This window comes from Branchiostoma lanceolatum, chromosome 16 (assembly GCF_035083965.1).
Source record: "Branchiostoma lanceolatum isolate klBraLanc5 chromosome 16, klBraLanc5.hap2, whole genome shotgun sequence".
NCBI lineage: Eukaryota > Metazoa > Chordata > Leptocardii > Amphioxiformes > Branchiostomatidae > Branchiostoma > Branchiostoma lanceolatum.
In genome coordinates, this window is record NC_089737.1 from 2,351,147 (window position 1) to 2,374,488 (window position 23,342).

Here is a 23,342-nt window from a genome sequence, read left to right on the forward strand (position 1 = left end):
CAATGTAAGTTTGAAATAATAATATGGATCTTTATTTTGTGATGGTTATGTTTAGCCGCGGTGAAGGAATTTCCCGGAAGAGCAGTACATTTCAGTAACCCCATGACGTCATGAGGTCACCCCAGCATGCTGAATGTTTGAAGCGGCCGGAAGGTTTCAAAGGCAGCGGCTTGTGAAAATTCGTGGCGCCTAGGGCCCTTTTCCTGCACCGCTGGCCGACAAAACTGTCCAGACCCTCGGAGGGAGGTCCGAAAAAGATCACAGAGCTCACAAAAGGTCGCGATCCATCAAAGTCATCGAAAAAATCGAGCGGGAGCGACGATCGACTCGCGAGTACAAGAGAGAAGGAGGCGCTGATTTTTGTTTTGTACCGAATTTGGCGATTTTCACCCTCGGATGTTTGTTGTGGTGGAAAAACCCGGTGAGTCATGAGTGTACTGGAAATGTGCTGAGTGGATCAAGAGGATATTTCATTCCTGCAGGAAGATTTTGCCATGTTCCCTTTCCGTACTTTCCCCGTGATTTGAGTCGGACCAGGGAGTGTTGTTGTGCCGTCCCGGAACCCATGTGATAGCGGGCCCGTGTGACCGCCTACGGACGTATTACAAAAACGGATGTTTTCACTGTAAAACAACCTTGGAAAAGATTTTACAAAGGGCTGTAAAGATGGAACCCATGCGCAAACAGATCAACCACAGTCTGGATGATCAGAAAAAGGTGAGTTTTTTGTTTAATAATTATAAAACGACAACATGATACTAACGGCCTGCGCGCCTTTACACAGCCGACATACAAATCTAGCCCCATTCATTGCAAAGCGTGTGATTTTTTCCTTGGTCTCGCTGACTCATATATTGATTTCTTTACTTTGCACGTCACGTATCACCCCGTACAGTCACATGCACAACTTTCTTGTTTAGGCTGAAGGACTCAGCTGTCAAAAATTCAAACTACTGAAACCCTGCTGCGCAAATCCCTAGAGTAACGACAAGTCCAAAAACACCACAACCCTCTCCATTGTTGATCTTTGTTTTCTCTAATTAAGTCATTGTTTAGAGACGTTGGGATGTTTTCTTTGGTGGCTTTTCACACGCTTTTGAATCCGAAAGAGCCCTCTGTTTAAGATAAGGAGATTACAATATGGCATTATACAGGTCGTCTGTGCAGCAAGTGCATAGCATGTTGTTTTTGAACATTTTAATGATATGCATAGATATACACAACCTCTCTTTTTACGAAAGAAATTGTGATGCCTTAAATGTTGATAGTATAGCATTCAATTTACTTTTACACCTACATAAATGATCAACGTGTCTTTCTCATATTTCATTACTTCAATCATTGTTGATATAATCCGTCTTTTCCGGATCTAGCTTTGTTTTAGGCACGTTTTGATTGACAGTTGATGATATAAAGCCCACTGGGCAGGAACAATGCGCATGATCTTTGAATTTTCCACTCCAGTGGTTCTGTCCTCCAAACCCCAAACGCAGTTGTCCCACAAATTGCTGACTGCAGTTCAATCAATGTTCCTTTCAAGCAGATATTGTGGCTAGAGGGGCGTCCAGCTGACTCAAGCAGCCTCAGCCATCGCAATTCTGTAATTACAAGTACAGTCAGAACATATGTATTGATTTTTTGTAGCCTTTGGATAAATTTTGCCATTTAGAACTAAAGATAATCAGTCAGCCATTTGCACTTACCCCCGGTATACCCATTATAGAGTCTTGTATTGGTAATGTTTCAGCTGACTCAAGTAGTCTCAGTCATCACATATCTGTAATTACAAGTACAGTCAGAAAATATACATTAATCTTTTGTTGCCTTTGGATGAATTACATGTATGCCATTAAGAATTCTGTCTTTTCAGTCATTTGATGATTTGTACTTGTGCCCATTGCAGGTTCTTGTATTAATATTGTTTCATTGTCAATTTGATTGATCTCTATTGATTCAGTGAATGTCAACAGTCCATAAAAATTATCTATGAATATTTTATTGGGAATATTCCCATGTCACTTGAAGGTACCCGGACTCATTAATATGCAAATCACAACCTGTCCCTTTGTAGGGTCACTATTACATGCTCGATAATCTTCAAGCAGATATTGGGAGGGTATTTCGTGCTGTTTTACTTTCGCCATGCTTCTCTGACATACATACATACACTTATGAAATGTCAAAAGCTTCCCCAAACATCTGCTTGGAGACCGGTCGAGTAAGTGGGTTTTAAAGGAATCTCTGGAGTGGCAAGTGTGGCCGTTACACTTGGTGCGCAAAATGCCAGCTTGTGTTTTCCTATAGCATGTTCGTGACATGTCTCTGTCCTGTCAGTATTTTAATGGGTTTACAGTGGGGTAACATCTATACACATATCTGGGACATCCCCCTAAGGCTTGGAACTGTGCCAAGAACTCATCACCCTAGGATGATCCCTATCACATGGTGTCACAACTCTACAGTTGACATCATCTGTCTAACCCCCCGCTTTCCTTATATGTATATCTGAGCTGTTATATATAGTGTTTACATGTTGTAAGTAGGCTGGACGTCCCGCTAAGAGGGTGGGACTCTGCTCCCTCTTTGATATTTGAAGTGATGTTCCAGTTATCCGCCCTCCCACGGGGAAGGCACGGGCCTAAGTCGTCGAAGAAGTGCCAAACATTTCTCAAAGTCATTTTACTCTCCACCTCCCTATATAGAGAACATGCAGGCTACACCAGTGGTGTAGTGGGGTGTGTAAGCTTGTCTCTCTCCACTGTGACTCTTACGTGCCGCAAGGCTATCGCATCCACAGTGCTAGAATTTCAAGTGCACGCTAATGCCATTTTTGGAAGGCCTCCAGTGCATTGGATCCCTGCCACCAGCGATTGCTTTCAAGTATGTTATTGTACCAATTTGATGCCAGTTTCTGTCTCGGAATCAAATTTGCCTGGCAGCTTTATCGAATCTACCTCTGTGTAACTAATTTTTCAATGTCCACGTTGACAGCTGTGATAGAGAAGTTGGACAACGGTTTTTGTCTGTTAGAATAACTGGTGACGAGCCTGATGCTGACGTTATCCAGCAGTGCTGTTTCCATTTGGAGCTGTCGCTGTCCAGACTGTCAAAAGGACGACAGCTGAGAATGCCCCCCCTCCCAATCAGCGCTCATCAGTGTGTGTCCCAGTGTGGCATGGGGGGTCATTAACAGCTGGTCTCCACACACCACTTCTCCTAATAAAACATCTGCTACTTTGGGGGTCCCCTTCTGGCCGCCAGTGGACCAGCAATGTCCCATTCATGCCATACTCGTGTTACAAGAAGAATGAAAAGGGGAAGGGCCATCCGACAGTCCTAGAATACCCCCACCTGTATTGTAATCTTATGTGCTGGTGTTGTGACTCCCCTAAAATTGCCTTACAAAATTGGAGAGGTGTATTGGACTTGAGAGATTTGGAATTTAGTTACATGTAGACTTTTAGAGATACTGTATAACAGTATGAAATACACACATTACTACTGTGACATTAGAATTAACAGGAAAGATGGATATGGGTCAAAAGGACACCCTCTTAACTCAATTTCATGGTAAGATTCTACATGTACATGTATCATAGATTTGTAGGAACTGTGTTACAAAAGTTTGGGATACCTTTGAAGACAGGTGATTTGTTTTTAGATGGGGGTATGCATGGGGGGTCCCGACAACGCTTTATGCTAAATTCAGGAGGCCGCTTACGACTGATGGTAAATCTGAGAAGCGACTAGCCTGGATGCCAGACCCCCAATCTCTAAAATATATATCGTGTGGGGTATATATTTTAGAGATTGGGAGTCTGGCATCCAGGCTAAGTAGGGACCACTCTGCTTTACGCAGAAGTTTCCCACCTCGCTACGAATGACGTAAAATTTAATAGCATTCCCTATGAATTTTGGGAAGATGAAATAGCTTCCTTATGCCTCACTGAAAAGGGTATGCCCCCATTCGCATTTCCTCTGACGGTTCAACCAAGAAGGATGTGAGGGAAATACTAGTAATGTATCTGGCTTCTAGAGATGTACATCTAAAAGGATACATCAACCATTTGTAAACTATTACCTGCACTCCTCCTTTTTACCAAGATAGATGTGGGTCTTAATGCCTCGGCAAGAGCATTAAGCACCCATTTTCCTCAGGGTTATGTTTGACAGGTAACATCTTCATCCTTATTATTTTGGAGTGCTTCAACGAGATAAAGGAAGCCGAGGATAGGTTTTGAGTCACACAGGGTCCTTAAGAAGAAGATAAATAGGTACTTGAAGGAAAACTGGGGGAAATCCATTTTTCCTGACAGGCATTACTTTAGAAGTTACCCTTGTAATAAAGTAGAGAGGGTGTGAAGACATCGTAAATCAATGTAGAGTTATAGATCAGGTATGGTAAAGCAAGGAGGTTAATATTGAATCACTTCCAACTCAGTTTATTGGTATGATATACTAGTAACGGTAGGTCTGTTTGATGCTGTCTGCTTACCAATAAATTATTGTATAAAAAGTTGTCACCGGCACAAAATAAGCCTGCTTACACGATAGATATTTTAGAGATTGGGGGTCTGGCATCCAGGATAGCACAAAATGGATACATGACAATCCTTGGATTATTGTCGAGTATATTATTATCATTATCAAGTTAGGAACTTAAAAAACTTTTATCTGTACTTTAAAGCATTATCTTCTTTTACTCAAATGCTTACTGATATTGAATTATAAAAGATTAATTCTAAATTTGAGGTTTGTAGCAATGGATGTAGCTAATAGTAATACATGGGTTGGGTTTGGGTCATCGAGCCAACCAGATGATAGTATGAATATTGGTGCCAAGCTCTGCCATTTTACAAATTACCCAGCAACCTAGAGTACTCTATCTTAAACGGCAATTTATAACAATCTGTAACCTGAAAATGTCGTCATGCTCTGCCGCTCTGGTGGAAATGTTTGTGGAATGGTAAAGGTGATGTTGAACAAACTAATGATAACCGAAAATGACACTGACAGAGTAACGAGATCACAAACCCAGATTGCTTTTTTGGGAAACTTGTGTAAAAGTGATTTCTTGTGCAGGTAGTTAGTAGAAGGTGAGCAGTAGCCTGACCATACTGTATCACTACCCAGGGGAGACATTCTCACCTGAAGCAAGGTGATTACCTCAAGTGTTGGGTGACCCCATTATGAGCACTGGTAACACTGCAATAACGGTCACAACTTGATAAATGTTTTCAGATATAACATAGGACAGGAACCAATATTTTACACATGCAAATTTTTCCTTTAATGTTATCATTTCAAGCTTCATTCAGATGACTATATCATCTTGAAAAGTAAGCTTTTTCAATAGATTCGCGGTATTGTTACAGTTAAGATGAAATTCAAAAGTGGAAAAGCATGACTATTGTAGCTTGACCTTAAAATTGCATATTTTTCATTGACATTTTCTATTATGAAGCCATCCTAAATATATTCTATAGCTGAAATATCTCCATTCAGAACTGATAATTCATGGCTTTAGGCAGTTATTTGATATTGGCTAAAGGATTACTCGGCCTAAAGACATACACATCAAAGCAATTTGATATGTACTATATCGGAACAAAGGTTGTGACTGTGACTGCTTTAGTATGGGTGTGGCTGCTAGCGAGCGCTAGCGTGAATTTTCATGAAGGCCAGTTGTCGCCTTGAATAACCTGTCAGGTTCGTTCAAAGCCCAGGATGTGACTTATAATTAGGCCCCCTTTCCCCTTGATGGAGAGCACTGAGCGACCATACAGCAACCAAAATTGGATTTATGTGACCCTTGATTTCATATTCATAATTAGAATATGATACAAGATATTAAAAGACAGCAAAACACACAAAATGTAAACAAAATCCTTTTTTATCAATGAAATCTGTTGAGCGATCTGTGAAAATCAAATATTTGGTCGCTAAGCGGTCGCTCAGCAGTCGCAGCGTCTAGTGGACAGGGGATGTTATCGTCCCAGACTCTCCAGCAACGGGGAAGCAATGGATCAGTCGTAATGTACGAGCAATGATAGGCTGTCCCGTTGTCGCGGGGACGGATGCCTCGTGGGAAATAGTTCTATCCTCGTTGCCAAGGCCAACATATTACCTCGTCTGTGCCATGCATGCGATTTAGTAAGCCATAGGCGTAGCCCTGCGTCCAACTCGACAATCTAACCAGGAAAAAATTAGGTCACTTAATTGCTTTTCCTTTAATTTGTCGTGAAAATGAAGGAAAGATTTCTGAGAAATACTTCTGAGTACTGTTGGCAAGAATGTGTAACAAAACACCGTATTGAGGTGCTATGTTTGTAGTCAATTGTTATGTTTGCATGTTCAAACAAAGAGAAATAATAAACCATCTTGTGTGATGTTGACACCCAGTTGACACCATCGGGCTTAATTTGCTGCAAAATTTTCTAAGTTGTAAAACTCAGTTGCTCTAACCACTACAGAATTGAGGACAATATTTTCAAGTGGTTGTAAGTATAATTCAACCATCATAACCATCATAAACTATTTAATTTATCTTAATAAGTATATATTTCTATAATCATATCTTAACTATATTTTGATGATCATTATATATAGCCAACTGTGCAAAACTTCTATTTATGCCTGGTTGGAAAGGATATGAATAATGCTATGAGTTATGAATATCACAGAGATCACATTACACATCGGCCATATTTCATTCATGCTCTAGTTGAATGCCATGCACCAACATCACCCCAATATGCAAATCAGCATGCTCCTGGCTATAGGCAGGGCTGGAAATACCCAAAATTGGAACTGTGCATCTAATTTTTCACAGTGGGTGCACCTGGATATTTTTGTAGGCTATAAGGATAGGGTAAATGTACTATTGTACACTAGTTTGCAGAATATTCTTGAAATATAAGTATCAGAAAACCTTTTGTTGTACTTTGATGTATGATATTTAGGCTATAGAATTACAGATTGAAGTTCTTACAAGAAGTTTGTAATTTTGCTGACATTCTACTTTATGTTGTGCACCCAAAATCCTTTCTGTGAATCTAAATTTTTGCGTTAAGTGCACCAGTGCACCAATTCCATAAAATGAATTTTCAGCTCCTGCTCTTCGAGTTAATATTGATTCTGTGTAGATATTTGAAGTTTGTGGACTTAAAAATCAGCGTGGAGACTTACAGGCTGGTATGTACACAAGCTAACACTCAGCAAACCACACTTCCACAGAAGCGTTTACCTAAAAGTGCTTGTGCAAACGGCATGTTTGAATAGAGGGCACAAAAGCGACATACCTTTCACAGAATTTATTTACAGTGCTGTCCAAGTCTGTTAAACAGTGTACCCGGGATTTCGATGAGTGGTAGACTAGATTTTCTTTATAGGGTATTATTGTTTAATGCTTTTATGATTTATTAATGGCAGTTAACAGTGTATCACATAGAGAGAAATAGGCAGCATAATTGTATGTACGAAATGTATTGCTCAGCAATTTCGGCATACAAAACAGCTTTCGTCCCTGACTAAAGGTAGTGGATGCTACCTGAATCGTGTAACCATTTCCAAAATCTATCCAGTTGCTTGAGTAACTGTTGCCATGTGCAGTACAGGTTTCATTTAACGTTTTGTAAAAGTACTAACGGGTGTTGCCCTAACTTAGGACGCGCCCTAACTTAGGACGGATTTTTTAGTGATCTTGTTATGCATAAGTATGCCGTGTTTGTGTCCACTGACTATGCTCATAAGGAAGATAGATAAACCAAGTCCATGCACATAATTTTTATTTGCATTCAAAACATATGTGTACATATTCATTTCTTGTTTTGTCGAGAATAGTATTTTGACAATAATGATGGTAACGCTGAGTAGAGGGTCACTGCGTAGCTAGACGGCCCGACACCTAAATATACGACCTGTGCCAAGCAGATATACAACTATCATACACATAAGAAATATAACTTCATAAAACACACAAAAATTGGGACTTTAAGTGTTTGTTGAGAAGAAAACTGACCAAAGAAAACAACGTAAACATCGCTGCCGTCTGGTAACGTTGTTTTCCCGCCATTTTTTGGGGCCGCGATGGTGGCGGACGGCAATTCGACGCACAGCTTTGTAACGCTCTAACATGTGATTGGTACCGTCTATGAAAAGGAAACTGAATACAGATATGGCGAAGATATTTCCCAATAAGTAGACGGAGTATTGTTGATGTAAGCGGTGTCGTTTTTTCGTAATGATTTTGTAAGTCGGGTCACATGCAAGACGTACGTCGGGCCGCGCGCACAGTGCGTAGTAGCCTATTTCCCGCCAAAACATGAGCTGGGATACGCTAGATATAGCCCTTCTCACATGACGTTAGAAGTGCACACAGTCAAAATTTTCCGGTCAAAAGAAAGATAGAATTCAGCAGACTTCAAGCCTTATTTACATTTCCCTAACTTCATCACCAACTTCCGAAGAGAGCAAAATTACCAAAGAGTACTAAGTTAGGCACACTATCGGGCGTAGCACTAAATCAGAAGGTACATTCGTGAAAACGTCTCACAGCGTTTGCCGCTTGTAACTCGGAGCGTGAAGGGCCCATGAACAGTATGAATACATTTTTTGTCCATGTATGTTCTTTAGATGAATGTGTTCAAAATTCATTCATTAAAACATGACCATTCTCTGGCAACCAGCAATGGAGCGCCGTGAGTTCGAGCGCGTAAAAAAACGTCCTATGTTTGGGCGACTCCCGTTACATCATTCAAGCTAGAATGTTCTTAGACAGCTATGTATTCTCGTAGGCTGCTAACCTTTACATAATTGTGTTTTCAATTGTCAGGAAGGCGCAGGAAATAAGCAAAGTTGTTAGCGTTAGCTTTATCTCAGAAGGAAATGTCACAACATGCATGTGATACTGCTGATAAGGCACATTAGTACACTGTACGCATGACTTAGCAAGTGATAGGATGGCAACATTTAAGTGATCTTTTGGTACCTCATGATTATATTCAAAGGTCTACTGAGGTGTACTCCCTTGTGTCTAAGGAGTGATGGTTGGATGGCTTATCATATAGAGGAAATAGGGCGATAGATCTTGTTGCTTTGTGTGTCATATCGGTTGTGAAAGACGTCAGCAGAAAAAGGGTTGATTCGATGATTGTGCAGTTTTAACGCATCAATATATAGATTTTACAGCGTGAACCTCAGACATGTCACTGTTACAACTTTTTACCTTCTACTAGAGACAATTTTAAAAGCTATTCTCCTTTTGCTGTTTTATTCAAAAAGTCGTATAACTTTGAAAATTTTGGGGTTTCAAAGAAATTTTGTTGTTATTGCCTGACATTCTGGTGTTATCATATCTTTTTCTCTAGTGAAGCACCTGTCCTGGCAACCAAATGGCAACCAAATACCAAATTTGGTTGTCCAGCAACCTTTCTTCACAACTATTCATACAGCCATTATGACTAATGATCCCCCTATAAACATCTGGGTGTAAGTGGCAGTGGTATTTCAGTAGGCAGCAGCTGGTTTGGTCAGAGGAACAGAGCAGTGGTCACCAGGGACTATTCCGACCACATATAGGCCTGTCTGGCCTTTTGAGGTGGTCATGTGTTCGCTGGACGTATGCAAGTCTAATCTCTAGCTTGGGGGGATAAGCCTGGAGTTTTGGAGCTCAGACGGACAGAATTATGCAGCTATTTTGACATTGAACAAAGAACAGATGTATGTGAGATGGAAAGTGTGATAGAAGAGTGGCTTTATCATGACGTAGATTGGGGTAAACATTTGGAATTATACAAATTGCTTTCGGTACAAGATGAATTATAGCAGAATATTTAGGTGTTCAGTCAATTTTTGATCTTGCCATAGTGTATATATCAAAAGGGAAAAATCCTAATATCAGAAAAATTCTTGGTTCTAAATGATATAGGCTTTGCCCTTTTGGCAGGTGTATTATAGAACAAAGGGAGGCATAAATATTCTTGTATTGTTTTTTGTTTTGTGGTAGACCTGCAAAGTCATTTACAAGAATTTAACATGAAATGCAATTTTCTTTTGTCTAGACTGCACACTTGGTACAATGTTTAAGGGGTGTTACAAGACAGAAGTCATTTTCCACATGCATTCCTGGGATTCAAAAGCTACAGCCAACCTCACTGGCCACTATCACAATAGATGTGTTTTGAAAAGCTACTGATCCAGTGCTGGGTAAACAAGAGCAGATGGCTCCAAGGAGAAGAAGACTTAATTTACTGAAAGGAGATGTCAGGAGAAAGACTTGTAAAAATGTAAATCAAATCAATAAGATCACTGAGTTCTAAATTTAGAAGTAGACATGTGGCTTTGTTTGGACTATTTGTACAATAATGGCTTGTTTTATTTGAAAACAGTGCTGACGAAATTCTGTTCTTTTGCAGTTTTTATTCTACTGGAAATGGGAGCAAAAGGGTAGCGGTGTGTTATAGTTGTCACAGCATATCATGACATTTTTGTAATAAGGTACAAGCGGTTTCTGAAAATCAAGAACAAAAGTCAAAGCCAAGAAAAGTCAACTGTTTTTATCCTATATATGCTGAAGGGAGATGTTCTTTCATATGACAGTTATTTAGGGGTAGTGTAAAGTTTGTAAGGTATCATATTTTTATACTAGCATATTAAGTAGATAAGATTGGATGAAATACCAAAGTTTGAAAACAGTTTCAGTAGTAACAGACCTTTACTGATAAGCTGCATGACCTTATGACCCTATCCCTCTTTCAAGGTCATTGAGTTAGCCTTGAGAAGATTAATCATTCTTGGTGTGGTCTAATTGCTTGAAATGACTTCAATGAATACCAGAAATGTTACATTAATTCTTCTCCTTGTGTTTCATATAAGATTTATTGTATTACACTAGGAGCGAGTATGAGGGGTGATGAAGACGTTCACTGACGATAACATTTCTTGCATTTTGTTCGTTTTCCTTTTGTATTTCATTTATGTTCCCTTTGGCCAACCAATTTCTGAGAGAAACCACATGTTGGATCCAATTTAGACTTGAACTGGGTTTAACGTTTATCCGCTGGGTTACATACAGTGTGTTTGAGAGATCTCTAGTGCAGCACCCAGTGGTAGAAATACTTTTTTTCAGTGTTCTGCAATATTGCAGAATGTCAAAAATTTTTTCTGCAATTTGAAAATATTTTCTGCAAATACACATGCCTCCATACTACATTCCTACATGTACAACTTTCTCAACTTAATAATGCCTATGCTTACTTACATCATATCTAGAGCTTTGCAACATTGCTGTAATTCTTTATTCTCTCACTCTATCTTTGATTATCACTAGCAAAGTTTTTAAGAGGAATAACATGCATGTGTGTGAAAAATATTCAAATTAATAATAACTTTATTGCAAGTTCATGCCCGAAGGCTAATTGCAGACAAACAAGTACATGGGAATACATGGGAATCAAAAATAGGTATCTAGGCTACTGTCAAAGTTCTAAGTTAACTAAGGTTGACTATGGTTGGGTTTGACTTCTTTTTTGAAGGCAGTGGAAAATGAAGAGACCCACGTTTTTCATCGTAAGTGGGTTTGTTGATTTTAGTAGTGATATGGATTTTTGTAAGCTATTCAAATGGTGAAAGCTAGGAGAATTAACGGAAGCTGTTTTATATAAATCGTTTCTTTCGGCCTCATATAGAGGGCATTGGCAAAGGAAATGTATTTCATTTTCCACTGCGTTCATTGTACAAAACTTACACATTCTCTCGTGAGCGGGCAGCTTTTTATATCTACCCTTTTCTATTTCTAGTGGATGTGCACTTATTCGTATCTTACACACAGCTGACCGTTGTTCAAAATCTTTGTTGGAAAGATATTTTTCCATTGAGTATTCTGTTTTAACATTCCTATAAAATCTTAACTTACTGTCATCGATAGATAATTTATAAAGAAAACTTTGAGTGTAAATGTCGGTCAGCCTTTTTCTTAACAATGTACATATATGTTGTATGTCTAGATCGAGATTGTTGGCGTTCCAGATAAAGGAGTATCCGCTATTGTCAAGTACATCTTTCACATGTTGTAACCAGTTTTTCTTGTTGCTATTCACTTGGGAAGACTGTTGATACAATAGAGCATCTACTTGTAAAGGATGAGTCAAAGGATCGAGTTGTCTGAGGCGCAACCAATACTTAACTATGCGGATTGACACATCTAAATCTACCGGGAACACTCCAAGCTCTGCTTTACTTGCTATATTACTGGAATTTCGGTGCACTCCAAGAATATTTTTACAGAAACGGTTCTGCATAGTTTCAATCGGACACCTGTCATTCAAATGGTCCTTGCCCCAAACTTCACTGCCATATAACATAATAGATTTAACACACACATCAAATATTCTTAACAGAGCCTTAGGGGACAGAGGTGAGCGAAAGAGCGGTTTGAGACTGAAAAGGGCTTTGCGTGCTTTTAAGGACAACTGTTTTTTTGCTAAGGAAAAAGTGCCTGATGAGGACAACAAAAGTCCCAGATAACAATAAGAATTTGTTATTTCAATAGTATCTGAGCCAAAGGAAAATTTCACATTTTTTACTGATCGTCCAGATTTGTTGAAAATTACAACTTTAGTTTTCTTCATGTTTACTTGTAGTTTCCATTTTGTACAGAACATGTTCAGTCTATCCAAGGCACGTTGTAATCCTTTTTCCGACTCTGAAAATATCACGACATCATCAGCATACAATAAACAAGGAACAAGTAGATTGTGTAGAGTGGGGGGTTCACAGTCGGAATTATCTAATTCTTTGACTAAATCATTTATGAATAAGTTAAAAAGTGTGGGAGAGAGGTTACATCCCTGTTTCACGCCTCTATCAGTAGTGAATAATGGTGTAAGACCCGTAGAGGTTTTGACGCAGGTCTTTGGATTAGAATACATTGATGTAAGTAAACTATAGAATTTACCACCTATTCCCGAACTTAGTAATTTGTAACGGAGTCCCTCTCTCCACACACAGTCAAATGCTTTTCTAAAATCTACAAAACATGTATATAAACGTTTGTTAGTATTGGTGTGTTTAGATATTAGCGAGTCAATGACAAACAGATTATCGCTTGTCCTAAAGTTTTTTCTGAAACCTGACTGATTTGGGGAGATAATGGAATGTTCGTCTAAATAGTTAGTGAGGCGTGTGTTCAGAATTGTTGTGAATAACTTGGCAAGACAACTAGTGACAGAGATCCCCCTATAGTTGTTAGGGTCGTCTTTGGAGCCGCCTTTGTGTATGGGGACAATATGACTTTCACACCATTTTTGCGGAAAGTGGCCTGATGACAGGATTAAATTGAATAATTTGGCCAACGGATTTATAAGGATATGGGCAGCACTTTTCAACATTTCATTAAGTATTAAGTCGTTTCCAGAGGCTTTACTGTTCTTTAATTTGGAGATTGCTAGTCGGATTTCGTTTTGATTTATCCCTGTGTCTAAGGGATTATACGTTTCCAAATCACTCTCTAGTTTCAGTAATTCCGTTTTGATCTGGCAGTGAAAAGTGTTATCGATTTCTGTTTCGGACTTGTCAGAGTTGAATTGGAAGGTTTTTCCATACAAATTTTCAAAGTGCGTGTGAAGGGCTTGTTTGTCAATTGTTTCTTGTAAGGCGTTGTGATCATTTGATTTAAACAGTTTAATTAGATCCCAAAACGCTGACGGGTTGTTGGCCGAATGAGAGTCAAGTTGTTGGAGAATGTTGTCTTTGTGATCTTTTTTCGTTTTCCGAATCAGTCTAATATATTCTTTCTTCCTTTTAAAATACTGGCCCCTGATAAAAGGGTGCCGTGGATTTTTTGAAAGCAATTTGCCCAGATTATATAAATTTCGTCTGGCTGCTGCACACGTCTCTGTGAACCAATTTTTCTTAGTTTTGCGTTTGTTTTGAGTTTGTCTTCCTTTCTTTGTACAGCGTAGTCTAAGCGATTTTTTACCGGCTTCTTGAAGTGGCAATACAAGGTCATCGAGTGCGCTTTCAATTGAGCACGGTGTTAATTCGTAATTCTTATTGAGGAATTTATCTAAATCGGAAGAGAATTCTTGTTTGCTGACTATTTCCATAAAACTTTGTTTGGAATCGTTGTCCCATACAAATTTGCAGTGGGGCCTAGTCTTCAGATTGGGTTCCTCAGGCGATGAATTTGAATTACAATGTAGGATTAGAGACAATTTACAATGATCTGAAAGTGGAGTTAACGGATGGACATGAAAGAATGATATTTTGTGTAGTAGGATTGCTTCACTCGCTAGAACATAGTCGACTGCACTTGTACCTTTTGGTTGAAAACAGGTAGGTTTTCCTAGTACATCACCAGGGGTTCTACCATTAAGAATTCTCACTTTACTATTAATGCACAAATCAATCAAATTTTTACCGTAAGGGGTGGGATGGCCTAAGTCCATATTATTTCGGGGAAACGGGTGGTCGAAGTCATAGTGCTCGGGTAGGGGTTGACTGTCTACAGGCAAATCATCAACAATATAATCTTTAAGGTCCCCGACACGGGCATTTAGGTCCCCTCCTACTATTACTTCGCCATAGCTGCTATAGTGGGCAATTTCTTCTTCCAAAACATCAAATAAATCATATGTTCTGTTAGAGTGAATTGTAGATCTACTAGGACTTATATAAACTGACGCTAAATAAATGTCTCTGTCAATATTAAGCAGCTGTTTGCTAATCTTAACCCATAAAACATCTTCGGATTTACTCTCTAGTTTTTTAACGAATTTGCTATATTGCCTCTTAAATAGAAATATGATGCCCCCAGAATAACGCTTTGCTTTCTTAGCTTTTGTTCTAGTGCTACTAAAATGAAGAAATTTAGGAAAATGTATCTCACCTGTGTGCCATGTTTCAAGTAGAGAGAAGAAGTCAAACCCATCTATTTCACTAATAAAATCACTATCAGCTATCTTTTTCCCTAGTCCATGAATGTTCCAAAAACCAAACGATGTACCTAAGTTTTTACAAACAGAGTTCTTGCTTGTTTTGATGCCGCAAGATGTAGTCCGTTCAGGAAAAAACAATAGCGAAAATTGCAACAGCAAAAGTAAATTTATTCAATATCAATCAAATCAAATATTCGTTTGATCATTTCAGTATGTGTATCAAAATTAAAAACAAATTCAACAGCCTGCCTGATAAGAAGGACAAGGGAATTATATCCTTGCGAGAAATACGTGTTGATGCCTATTATTATTAATAAATAAGATCGCACGACCTGTGTCATAGCCACGGCCCACAGAAAACATGACGAAAACCAAAAAAAAAAAAATTCAAAATAAAATGCTCTTATGCAAACCTTGGCCTCTGTGTAGTTTTTTTGTATAAATCTGAAACATTGATATCGGTTTCAAACATCGGACTCCGACTTAGGACATTCGGGGAGACTCCAGAGACGTTAGTGATGTTAGTTTTTCACGTGGGTGTCCCCCTCCCCACCGTGTCGGCACAGGAGAAAATGTTCCGCCTTTTCCACACAAGGCGATGCTCAATATCTATCCGAGTAGTTCTCAACTTCATCGCTACCATCTGGACTTCAAGGACCACGGGCTAATGTAGTGGCCACCGTTTCGTTCCTTCTGTCATCGCGCCCATGCCCCATGCTTGCGACAGAACGTCACTTGTTTACGATAGAAACATCCGGGAATTTTTTTCCCGACTTTTGCCGACCCCGAGATCGTGACCGCGGAGATTAGCGAGGGTTGACGGAAATACACGAATTTGTGATTTTCTCACATGATTCGTCCCCTAAGTTATCACGGAAAGTGTCGAAACCCCCCCAAAAAAACTGACCTCAAGTAGCACCAGGCAGTCGGAACGCACCGACACGCCGCCATCTTGCGCGGCGCTGTGGGCTTCAGTTTATTTACAGCGCCGCTAGTTTGTTTGGTACTAGTAAGTCTATATAATCTCCTGAATTGAGAGCCATTGATTCCCGACTCTGATTTTGTTCTTCTGCAAAATTGCAGATTGTTTAATTTTTCTTCTGCAATCTTGAAAATCTTTATGCAATTTGCAGATTGCAGACGGGTATTTCGAACGCTGAGCACCCCTTGGTATGCACAGTTTAGATATACATGTACAGGAGTACATTATACTGGGGGACGTTGGGTTGGAGATCTGTTTGGACATGTCTTTTCAGGGTGTTGGAATTATGTACCCTGGTGGAATCAAGTTAGTAAATGTTATAGACAAGCTTTCTGAAGAAACTAGATTCTTGGAAAGACCTGGATTGTCCCCCCATTGTGAACTTGAGTCCACTGTCTTTGCATGTGTTACAAACTTTTATCACACCTTATATGGACATGCTGAGTTTTGCTTATGCTGCCAACTTCCAAGGTGCCAAAAATGTTGGTTACTTGCTGAAAGTTGACAGTTAGTGGAAAGGGCACCCTTCTTTGTGTATGGTTGTAGCTGGCACCACCTTGTTAGGAATATCCCATTACCGAGTTGTGCCCGGCGTCTCCCCACACCCAGGTGTCAAACAACAGTCGCACCTGCATGTGTGTGGAAGTGTGTGGAAGGCGAGACTTTTGACAAGATGATAGAGAAGTCTTAAAACACATTTAACCTTTACCACCTGCAAATTTCTTTTTGTCGCACAGCAAGGGTAATATGTAAACAAAAGTTGTGTAGCCCTGTGAAAAATATTACATAAGCTGGTTCAAAGGAAGCAATGGTTAAGGTTCAGTATTTCTATAAACTCAAAGCAAAATAAGTAATTTTCACAAGAAAAAGGCATGCAGAAAGAAGAAAAACCTTTAAACAAGTAATTCCAGAAACATTTCTCATTCTATAGCTACCCACAATTTGTCTTGCTCAGTTCCTAGAACTTTCTGCGCTCCTTGTCCTGAATTCCTCGTGCCTTACCCTGTTTCTAAAGCTGATAAGAGAGTCAATTTTCCTGCTCTAAAAGGTCCGACCTGCACTTGTTCGAAAATGCCAAGCGACAAGTTGCCTTTGTCGTCACTCTTGAGTTGCCATTTGGTGCACTTGACCCTTAGGAGTCAAGTTTCGCCACCATTCAGTCCTCCCAAACATCCTTACACAGTCCGTTAACAATAGAGCCGCACAGGTCATCCAGGCTTTGTAACAAGTGCACGCAACCCTCTGACATCATCGCTGCTTACGTAATGTCTGGCAGAAAAGTCACGACTCTGTTTTTCAAGTAGGGACCAATTCAGATTAAAGGTATACTCTTGTTGTACGCAACGACTGGTGCTTGGTTTCAGTCATAATTCGGCATGGCTTAGAGAGCTTTGTTGTACGCTAAGAGTAATTGAAATTGTTACCTGAAGCCCCTTAAAGAGGTGATTACTTTGAATGGAAAACTGCTCTTTCGAAGGGCTTTGGACCTATAAATACTGTGTGAGGATTTGGAGGACTAGAGTGTTCGGTTACAAGGCGGTCTCAGTGTTTAAAGTGGAGTGGGGATAATCGCATTAGTGTTACAGGTTCAAAGTGACAAGAAGAAGGCTTCTCGCTGGGTGGTTGTATTGTACATGTAGATGGTACAAAAGGTATGGTAATCCCTGGTGTTGTGTCTACTGGCAACTCTTACTGAATCTCTCATCCATAGCCAAGGTCAACCTCAAAAACAGGTGTACACCAGACATGAGGGGTCATGTAAGGTCATGGAGAAAGAAAGCCCCCTTTCCTCTAGAAGGTACAATTGCTGAGTGACCACAGATTTGACAGATTACTAAACAAATTTCGTAGATTAGGAACAAACATTTTTTGACATTTTGTGTCGTGTTTTAAATCATACTTTTATATCTTGCATGATATTCATATTCTGAAATCAAGGGTCACACAAATCCAATATTGTTCACTGTATGGTAGCTTAGCAATCACTGTTTAATGGAAAGGGGACCTTCAAGAACAGATTTCTAGGAGCACATTAGAAACGTTACCTCAAATCTTGCAAAGCCCCTTATCAGTAGCCAAGGTCAACCTCACAGAGTGTCCTTGATAAAACAGGTGTGCACTGGATTTAGACTAAACGGGTCGCTTAAGGTCAAAAAAGATTAAGAGCAGGTTTTTGAGAGTAATGTTCAATGAAGCGTAAAGAGCAAAGAGTTATTTTGACTCCTGGTAAAACTTCAAAAGATAACCTTATTAACCTTCTCCCTGCTGCCTAACCCTGTAACCAATACACATTTGGTGCCAAAAGGAAACTTCAGCAGGAAGAAGGTTAAAACAGGAGCATGCCAGAAAACATATTCTTCACCTCACCTTACATTGATCACATATTCAAGTGTAGTACTAGAAGTTCTCATGAATTAGAAACTTTACAAACTGATATAATAGCAATTGGTACTCTTGGTCTTTGCTACATGACTTGGTTCAAAGCCACCATTCCATTCTTGTGGAAGAGCCGCAAGGAAGCACACTGGAATCAATCAGATTTTCTTCCGATGCCCCCCAGAACTTCCATTTGCTTTTTGTAACACAAGTAGACAGTGGTAGCCCACATGTGCTACATGCCCGCAGTTATCCGCCTAAGAGAGGGTCTGCATGGGGGGGTCCTGCCAACACTTTACTCTGAATTCAGAAGAACCCCTTGCGTATTACGCTAAAATCAAGGAAGGTGATTACGCAAATTTTGGTCGCCTTGCTACGAATTTCGTGACTAAGACGGCTTTCCCTACGAATAACGGGGGATAAAGATAGGCTGCCTACGCCTAACGAAAAGAGCATGCAGGCCCTCATCACAAGAGGGTCCGTTGCGCAGGACCAGGAAATGCCTGCAGGTTGGGAAGCAGACCTGGGAGTCTGAAGTGGGAGCACGTGTCGGGTCAACTTCTTACACCAGCCAGCTTCCAAGATGTGGTCGGGAAGTCACCACCTGTGAACTGTGGAATTATGCTATCATAGCTCGTGAACTGATTGCTGTTTGTTTCTCACTGTGTTTGATAACTTTTGATATCAAGAAAAATACCGTCCAATTAGTCTGGGTTTCGTTCATTTCAAAGAGTAAGTGTGTTTTTACCATAAATATTACCGTAAAATTCCTATTTACGTACGCACCCCTCCTAACGTACGCACCCCCGATTTGGGGACCATTGCGAGCCTGACTCATTGAGTTGAAATGTTCAGGGGAAAAACCCTCCTAACGTACGCACCCCCTCTCCAGCATTTCGGTGGATAGTTAAGAGGTTGACATGATCATCCTTCCGATGATGTTTATCAGCTTAAAGGGTTACTGAGAAAATGTTTTTGGGTAGAAAATATCAAACAATTTAATATTGTTTATTCTTTATTACTGATTGATTGTGTGGTAGCATTTCACACTTCATTTGCATGAAGCTTTACCGTACGTATACTCTCATGCTGATATGCGATTTTTTCGAGGAAGAACCCCTCCTAACGTACGCACCCCGACTTTGGTGTTGGCCTGGAGCACCTGCTTGCGACTTGAAAAGTTTTAAAAGTGCGTACGTAAATAGGGATTTTACGGTATAGAACAGATCTGAAGCACTTCTTATGAAGTAGTCAGAAGAAATTATTCTTTTGAACCTCCTTGACTCAAGATTGAACCTTCTTGATTCAAGATTGTTTCTTTTATCTTATTGTCATGGCTACACAACATAACTGTAAATTGATGTGTTTTCATGTAAGTACTCTCTGAGTTAGAAATAGAATGAAATCTTTGTGTTGTTCTATCACAAAGATACTGTTGAAATTTCTCACTTTGATCTCAGGATAGTTTAGATAGTCTGTCTGCTTGAAAAAACACACCTGAATGTCGTCTTAAGTGTTCGGTTTGTCATTATAGGCTTTTAAGGCTTCAAAAAGTCTGGAGATGTTTTTGTTGTCGTTGTCGCTAGGATTTCATCCCAACAAAACAGGCTAAAACTATTTGTTCCTGACTTTTTGTCTCCAAGTAGTTGGGGAAGAATGCAAAACCTGTTGATCGTGGAAAAGCCGGCGGAAGTGAAAGGTTGATACGATATCTGGGCAACAGAAACATCCGTAAGGGATGACCTCGGGGTTCTTTTATCTGACACAAATGTACTTCTAGTGGTCGAACAAACAACCTCCTAGTTTGCTCGCTGATTGAGAGCCAGACAGATGTGTTTGTCGAGTTGCCATGGCAACCGTGAAGTGTCCAGGGAGACCCCACCGTCAGTAAGTATCTGATGTCTAGGAGACGGAATGTGAGGGGTGCTTTGGGAGACTTTTTCAGAAATTTCAGGGTTTTAGGAATTACTGAAAAGGTATCATATGATTATGAGGGATGAATACAGTCACAGTAGTTATAGATTTTTCACACATGTATATTCTTTGGTTGAAGGATTAATGCTAGATCAAAATTATGTATGAAAATTGACGTTTGCCACATTTTTTAGGATTGATGAGAAATTTATGGGAATCTGTTTTTTTGTATAATAGATTTGCATAGAATCTAGGGCTGTCTATTCTACTTTTTTTAGTTTTGATTTGCTTCTTTTCTTCTCACTCACTCACTCACTCACTCACTCACTCACTCACTCACTCACTCACTCACTCACTCACTCACTATCCAGTTTAACGTCTCTTCCCTGTGATTTACCTTTTTTTTTCTTTGAAGACAAAAAGTTTGTGCTATAGATGTGTTGCTAATTTTAGCATGCTTGTATCTGCCCTACAGAGACTATATTGAACCCTGAGCTGTCAGCAAAATGTCATTAGCCTCTAAAAGCATGGATATACGTTTGTCTCTGATGTCCATGCTCATAGTGCCAACTGTAACAAGAGGAGTGTCAGATGTTACAGAGACAAGACTTGTGTCTTTATTCCCATGTAAACTACATGTAGGCAGCAAGGGAACTTCAGGCCACACAGATTTAATTTCTTGTTTCTTGGAAAGGAAAGGGATCTCGAACCAGTTTAGCTCAAGTGAACTCAATGAACAGATGAGCTAATCTTCCACTGGTCGTGACAGAGGAGACAGACGCTATGTACAGTATTTACAGGTTCATTGTACCGGGGAAAATTCCCCTAGCTCTTTTCGACAAGCACAATGAACAGTGGACCACGGCTTAGCGTCCCGTCCTAAGGACTGCGATCTTTAACGGTAGCGTGCATGTCGGGTGAGCGACACAGCCGGGATCGAACCCGGGGCTTCTAGTTCCAGAGGCAAGATCGCTAACCACTAGTACTGGACTATGCACGCTACTGATGTGCTAAATTGAAATACTAACATGACAATAGAGTCGGAGGGTAAAGTCTGTACCTTGGTACACGCGTGAATATTGTGAGATGCAAGTTTTTCTCCCAACCCCTTTTTCCATGCTGTCCTCTTGTTTCTTTCTCTATGAAATATTAGAGCCAAGGAAATACTATTTAGTATTAGTTATCTAGATCCATTTCTTGTGTGTTGTCTCTACGAAACTTGTTATAATTTTCTTGAGTCTGCTTTGTGAAAAACATTTCATGGACCTGAGTTGTGCTCTTCTGGTAAAATGAATAAAAGATTGAAAAGAATGAACAGATTGGTATGGTCCTACCTAACCATTTCAGCTGCCATCACATAAGAACAGTAAATGGCGTACTGTATTCTTGGCCTCATGCCAAGTTCCAGGGTTGTGACAGACCTTGTCTAGACCAATATTTGGCAGGGGACGTAATGCTTTTGGCCTTGATGAACTATCAAGTGTTTTTCTAGCTAAGCATAATGTAGTTTGACCTAACAGAATAGCCATCTCCGGTGCGAGTAACCTTGCCAATCTTTTCAAGGTCGGGGGCTAAATACAGAAGCAGAGGGTTTGCCAAGCTGGATTGGCTAGTCTCTGTCCCCTATTGACCTGGAAGTACTCAGGGGAAATCGTAAACTGAACCTCTATGGCTGTTTTATGGCTGTTTATTGTTTCAGTGGGGTTATTTTGCTGTTTATAGTTTACTGGAGGGAGTCAAGCTTATTTTTCTGTGCAGAAAGCAAGATATTAAAGTCTTCAATGAGTTTGACATGAAACCTACATCCAATAAAACAATGAATCTTTAGAACATCAGAAATAGCAATTCAAAGAATTTTAAAATGTAAAACAATGACGTTGTAGAGCAAAGCTGAGAAACATGCAGAATAAAATACATGTGACTCTCTCCTGGTGGTATGGTGATTTTTGGCCCAAAAATGTCAACTGCAATCTGAGAAGTACGAGATAGAGCTTGACCTTGAAAAGATCATATGGAAATCGTACGGCAACTAGGTCACACGCCACCCAGTCATGCTCAGTCAGACGTAAACCCGCCCCATTTAGCCGCGATCCCTGACTAGACAAAATGTCGGAGCCATATCAAGCTCGGCTATTTCTATCTGAAGATATTTTGGATGGATGGTTTTGATGCTGTGAGTTATTCTCAGACCGTAGAAAATGTTATTGTTGCACAGTCGTAAACGGCAGGTGGTAAAATGGTAGACTGGAGTTGTTCCAGGATTCTGTAAGGTGGTTGAAATTTGTGACATTGGTGTTTTATATTTTTTTGGATATCCATTAGATTGGAAAGAGAGAGATGGGCTCCGCCTCCCGATACTGTGCCTAGACACAGTTCATAACGACTCACTGCCCTTACGGCCGCAAAAAGCCTATGGGACTACAGTTTGTACCTTTGCTTTTAGATTAGATTGAACCCCAGATTTCGGACAAATCTCTAAAAGTTGGGTCAAACACCCTCTTTGAAATGATTTGATTTTTGGCGGGAAAGTCAGAAAAATTGAAATTTGCCTTGTACCTTGTCAATATCCAATGAGTGAGTGTTATGTCAAATAATGTAGTTAGAATCATTGAAATAGAATGACCTATCCATATCAAAAAATGAACAAATGTGCATTTCCTCACCAATCGCTGAGTTTTTGACACAAATAATTGCTTTCCCAAAAGCAAAGTTTACAATTGAGATACATCATTTGAACAACATGCATTTGAGGTGACTTTGGTACAGTATGAGGTCGTGCCAAAGAGATGATCTGATCCTAAAAGGTATTGGAAATTCTTCAATCATGTTAAGTGTGTATAACCAACAGTATCCTTTCTTCAAGCTTGTATCTGCTTCGTCTACCGATTACTTGTAAGGGTATCGAGTTCTGCTGTGCTGTCTGGGATTCGAACCCCCATCCCTGTGATCCGAAGGTAAGGTTACCGACCGCCGTACCTCAACCGGAAGTCATCGGTCTCACCTGGTCCCATATTGATTTCCAGAACTATTTACAGAGTGCACTGGACTGGACCAAATGATATTTGCCAAGGTTTTGTTGAAGCTTAGGCCACACAAATGATTTTATGGATGATGGCCTCTGGAAGAATTGCATC

General features: G+C 39.9%; 1 protein-coding gene across 1 annotated transcript in view; it reads left to right on the forward strand.

The window, feature by feature from the left end:
• Nucleotides 1-127: 127 nt before the first annotated feature.
• Nucleotides 128-23,342, forward strand: part of LOC136421714 (neuron navigator 2-like) — a 220,101-nt gene continuing 196,886 nt past the window's right edge. The window contains exon 1 of the mRNA XM_066409211.1: nucleotides 128-717. Within this exon, the coding sequence (XP_066265308.1) occupies nucleotides 667-717 (51 nt within the window). The 5' untranslated portion in view covers nucleotides 128-666. The remainder of the gene's footprint in view (nucleotides 718-23,342) is intronic.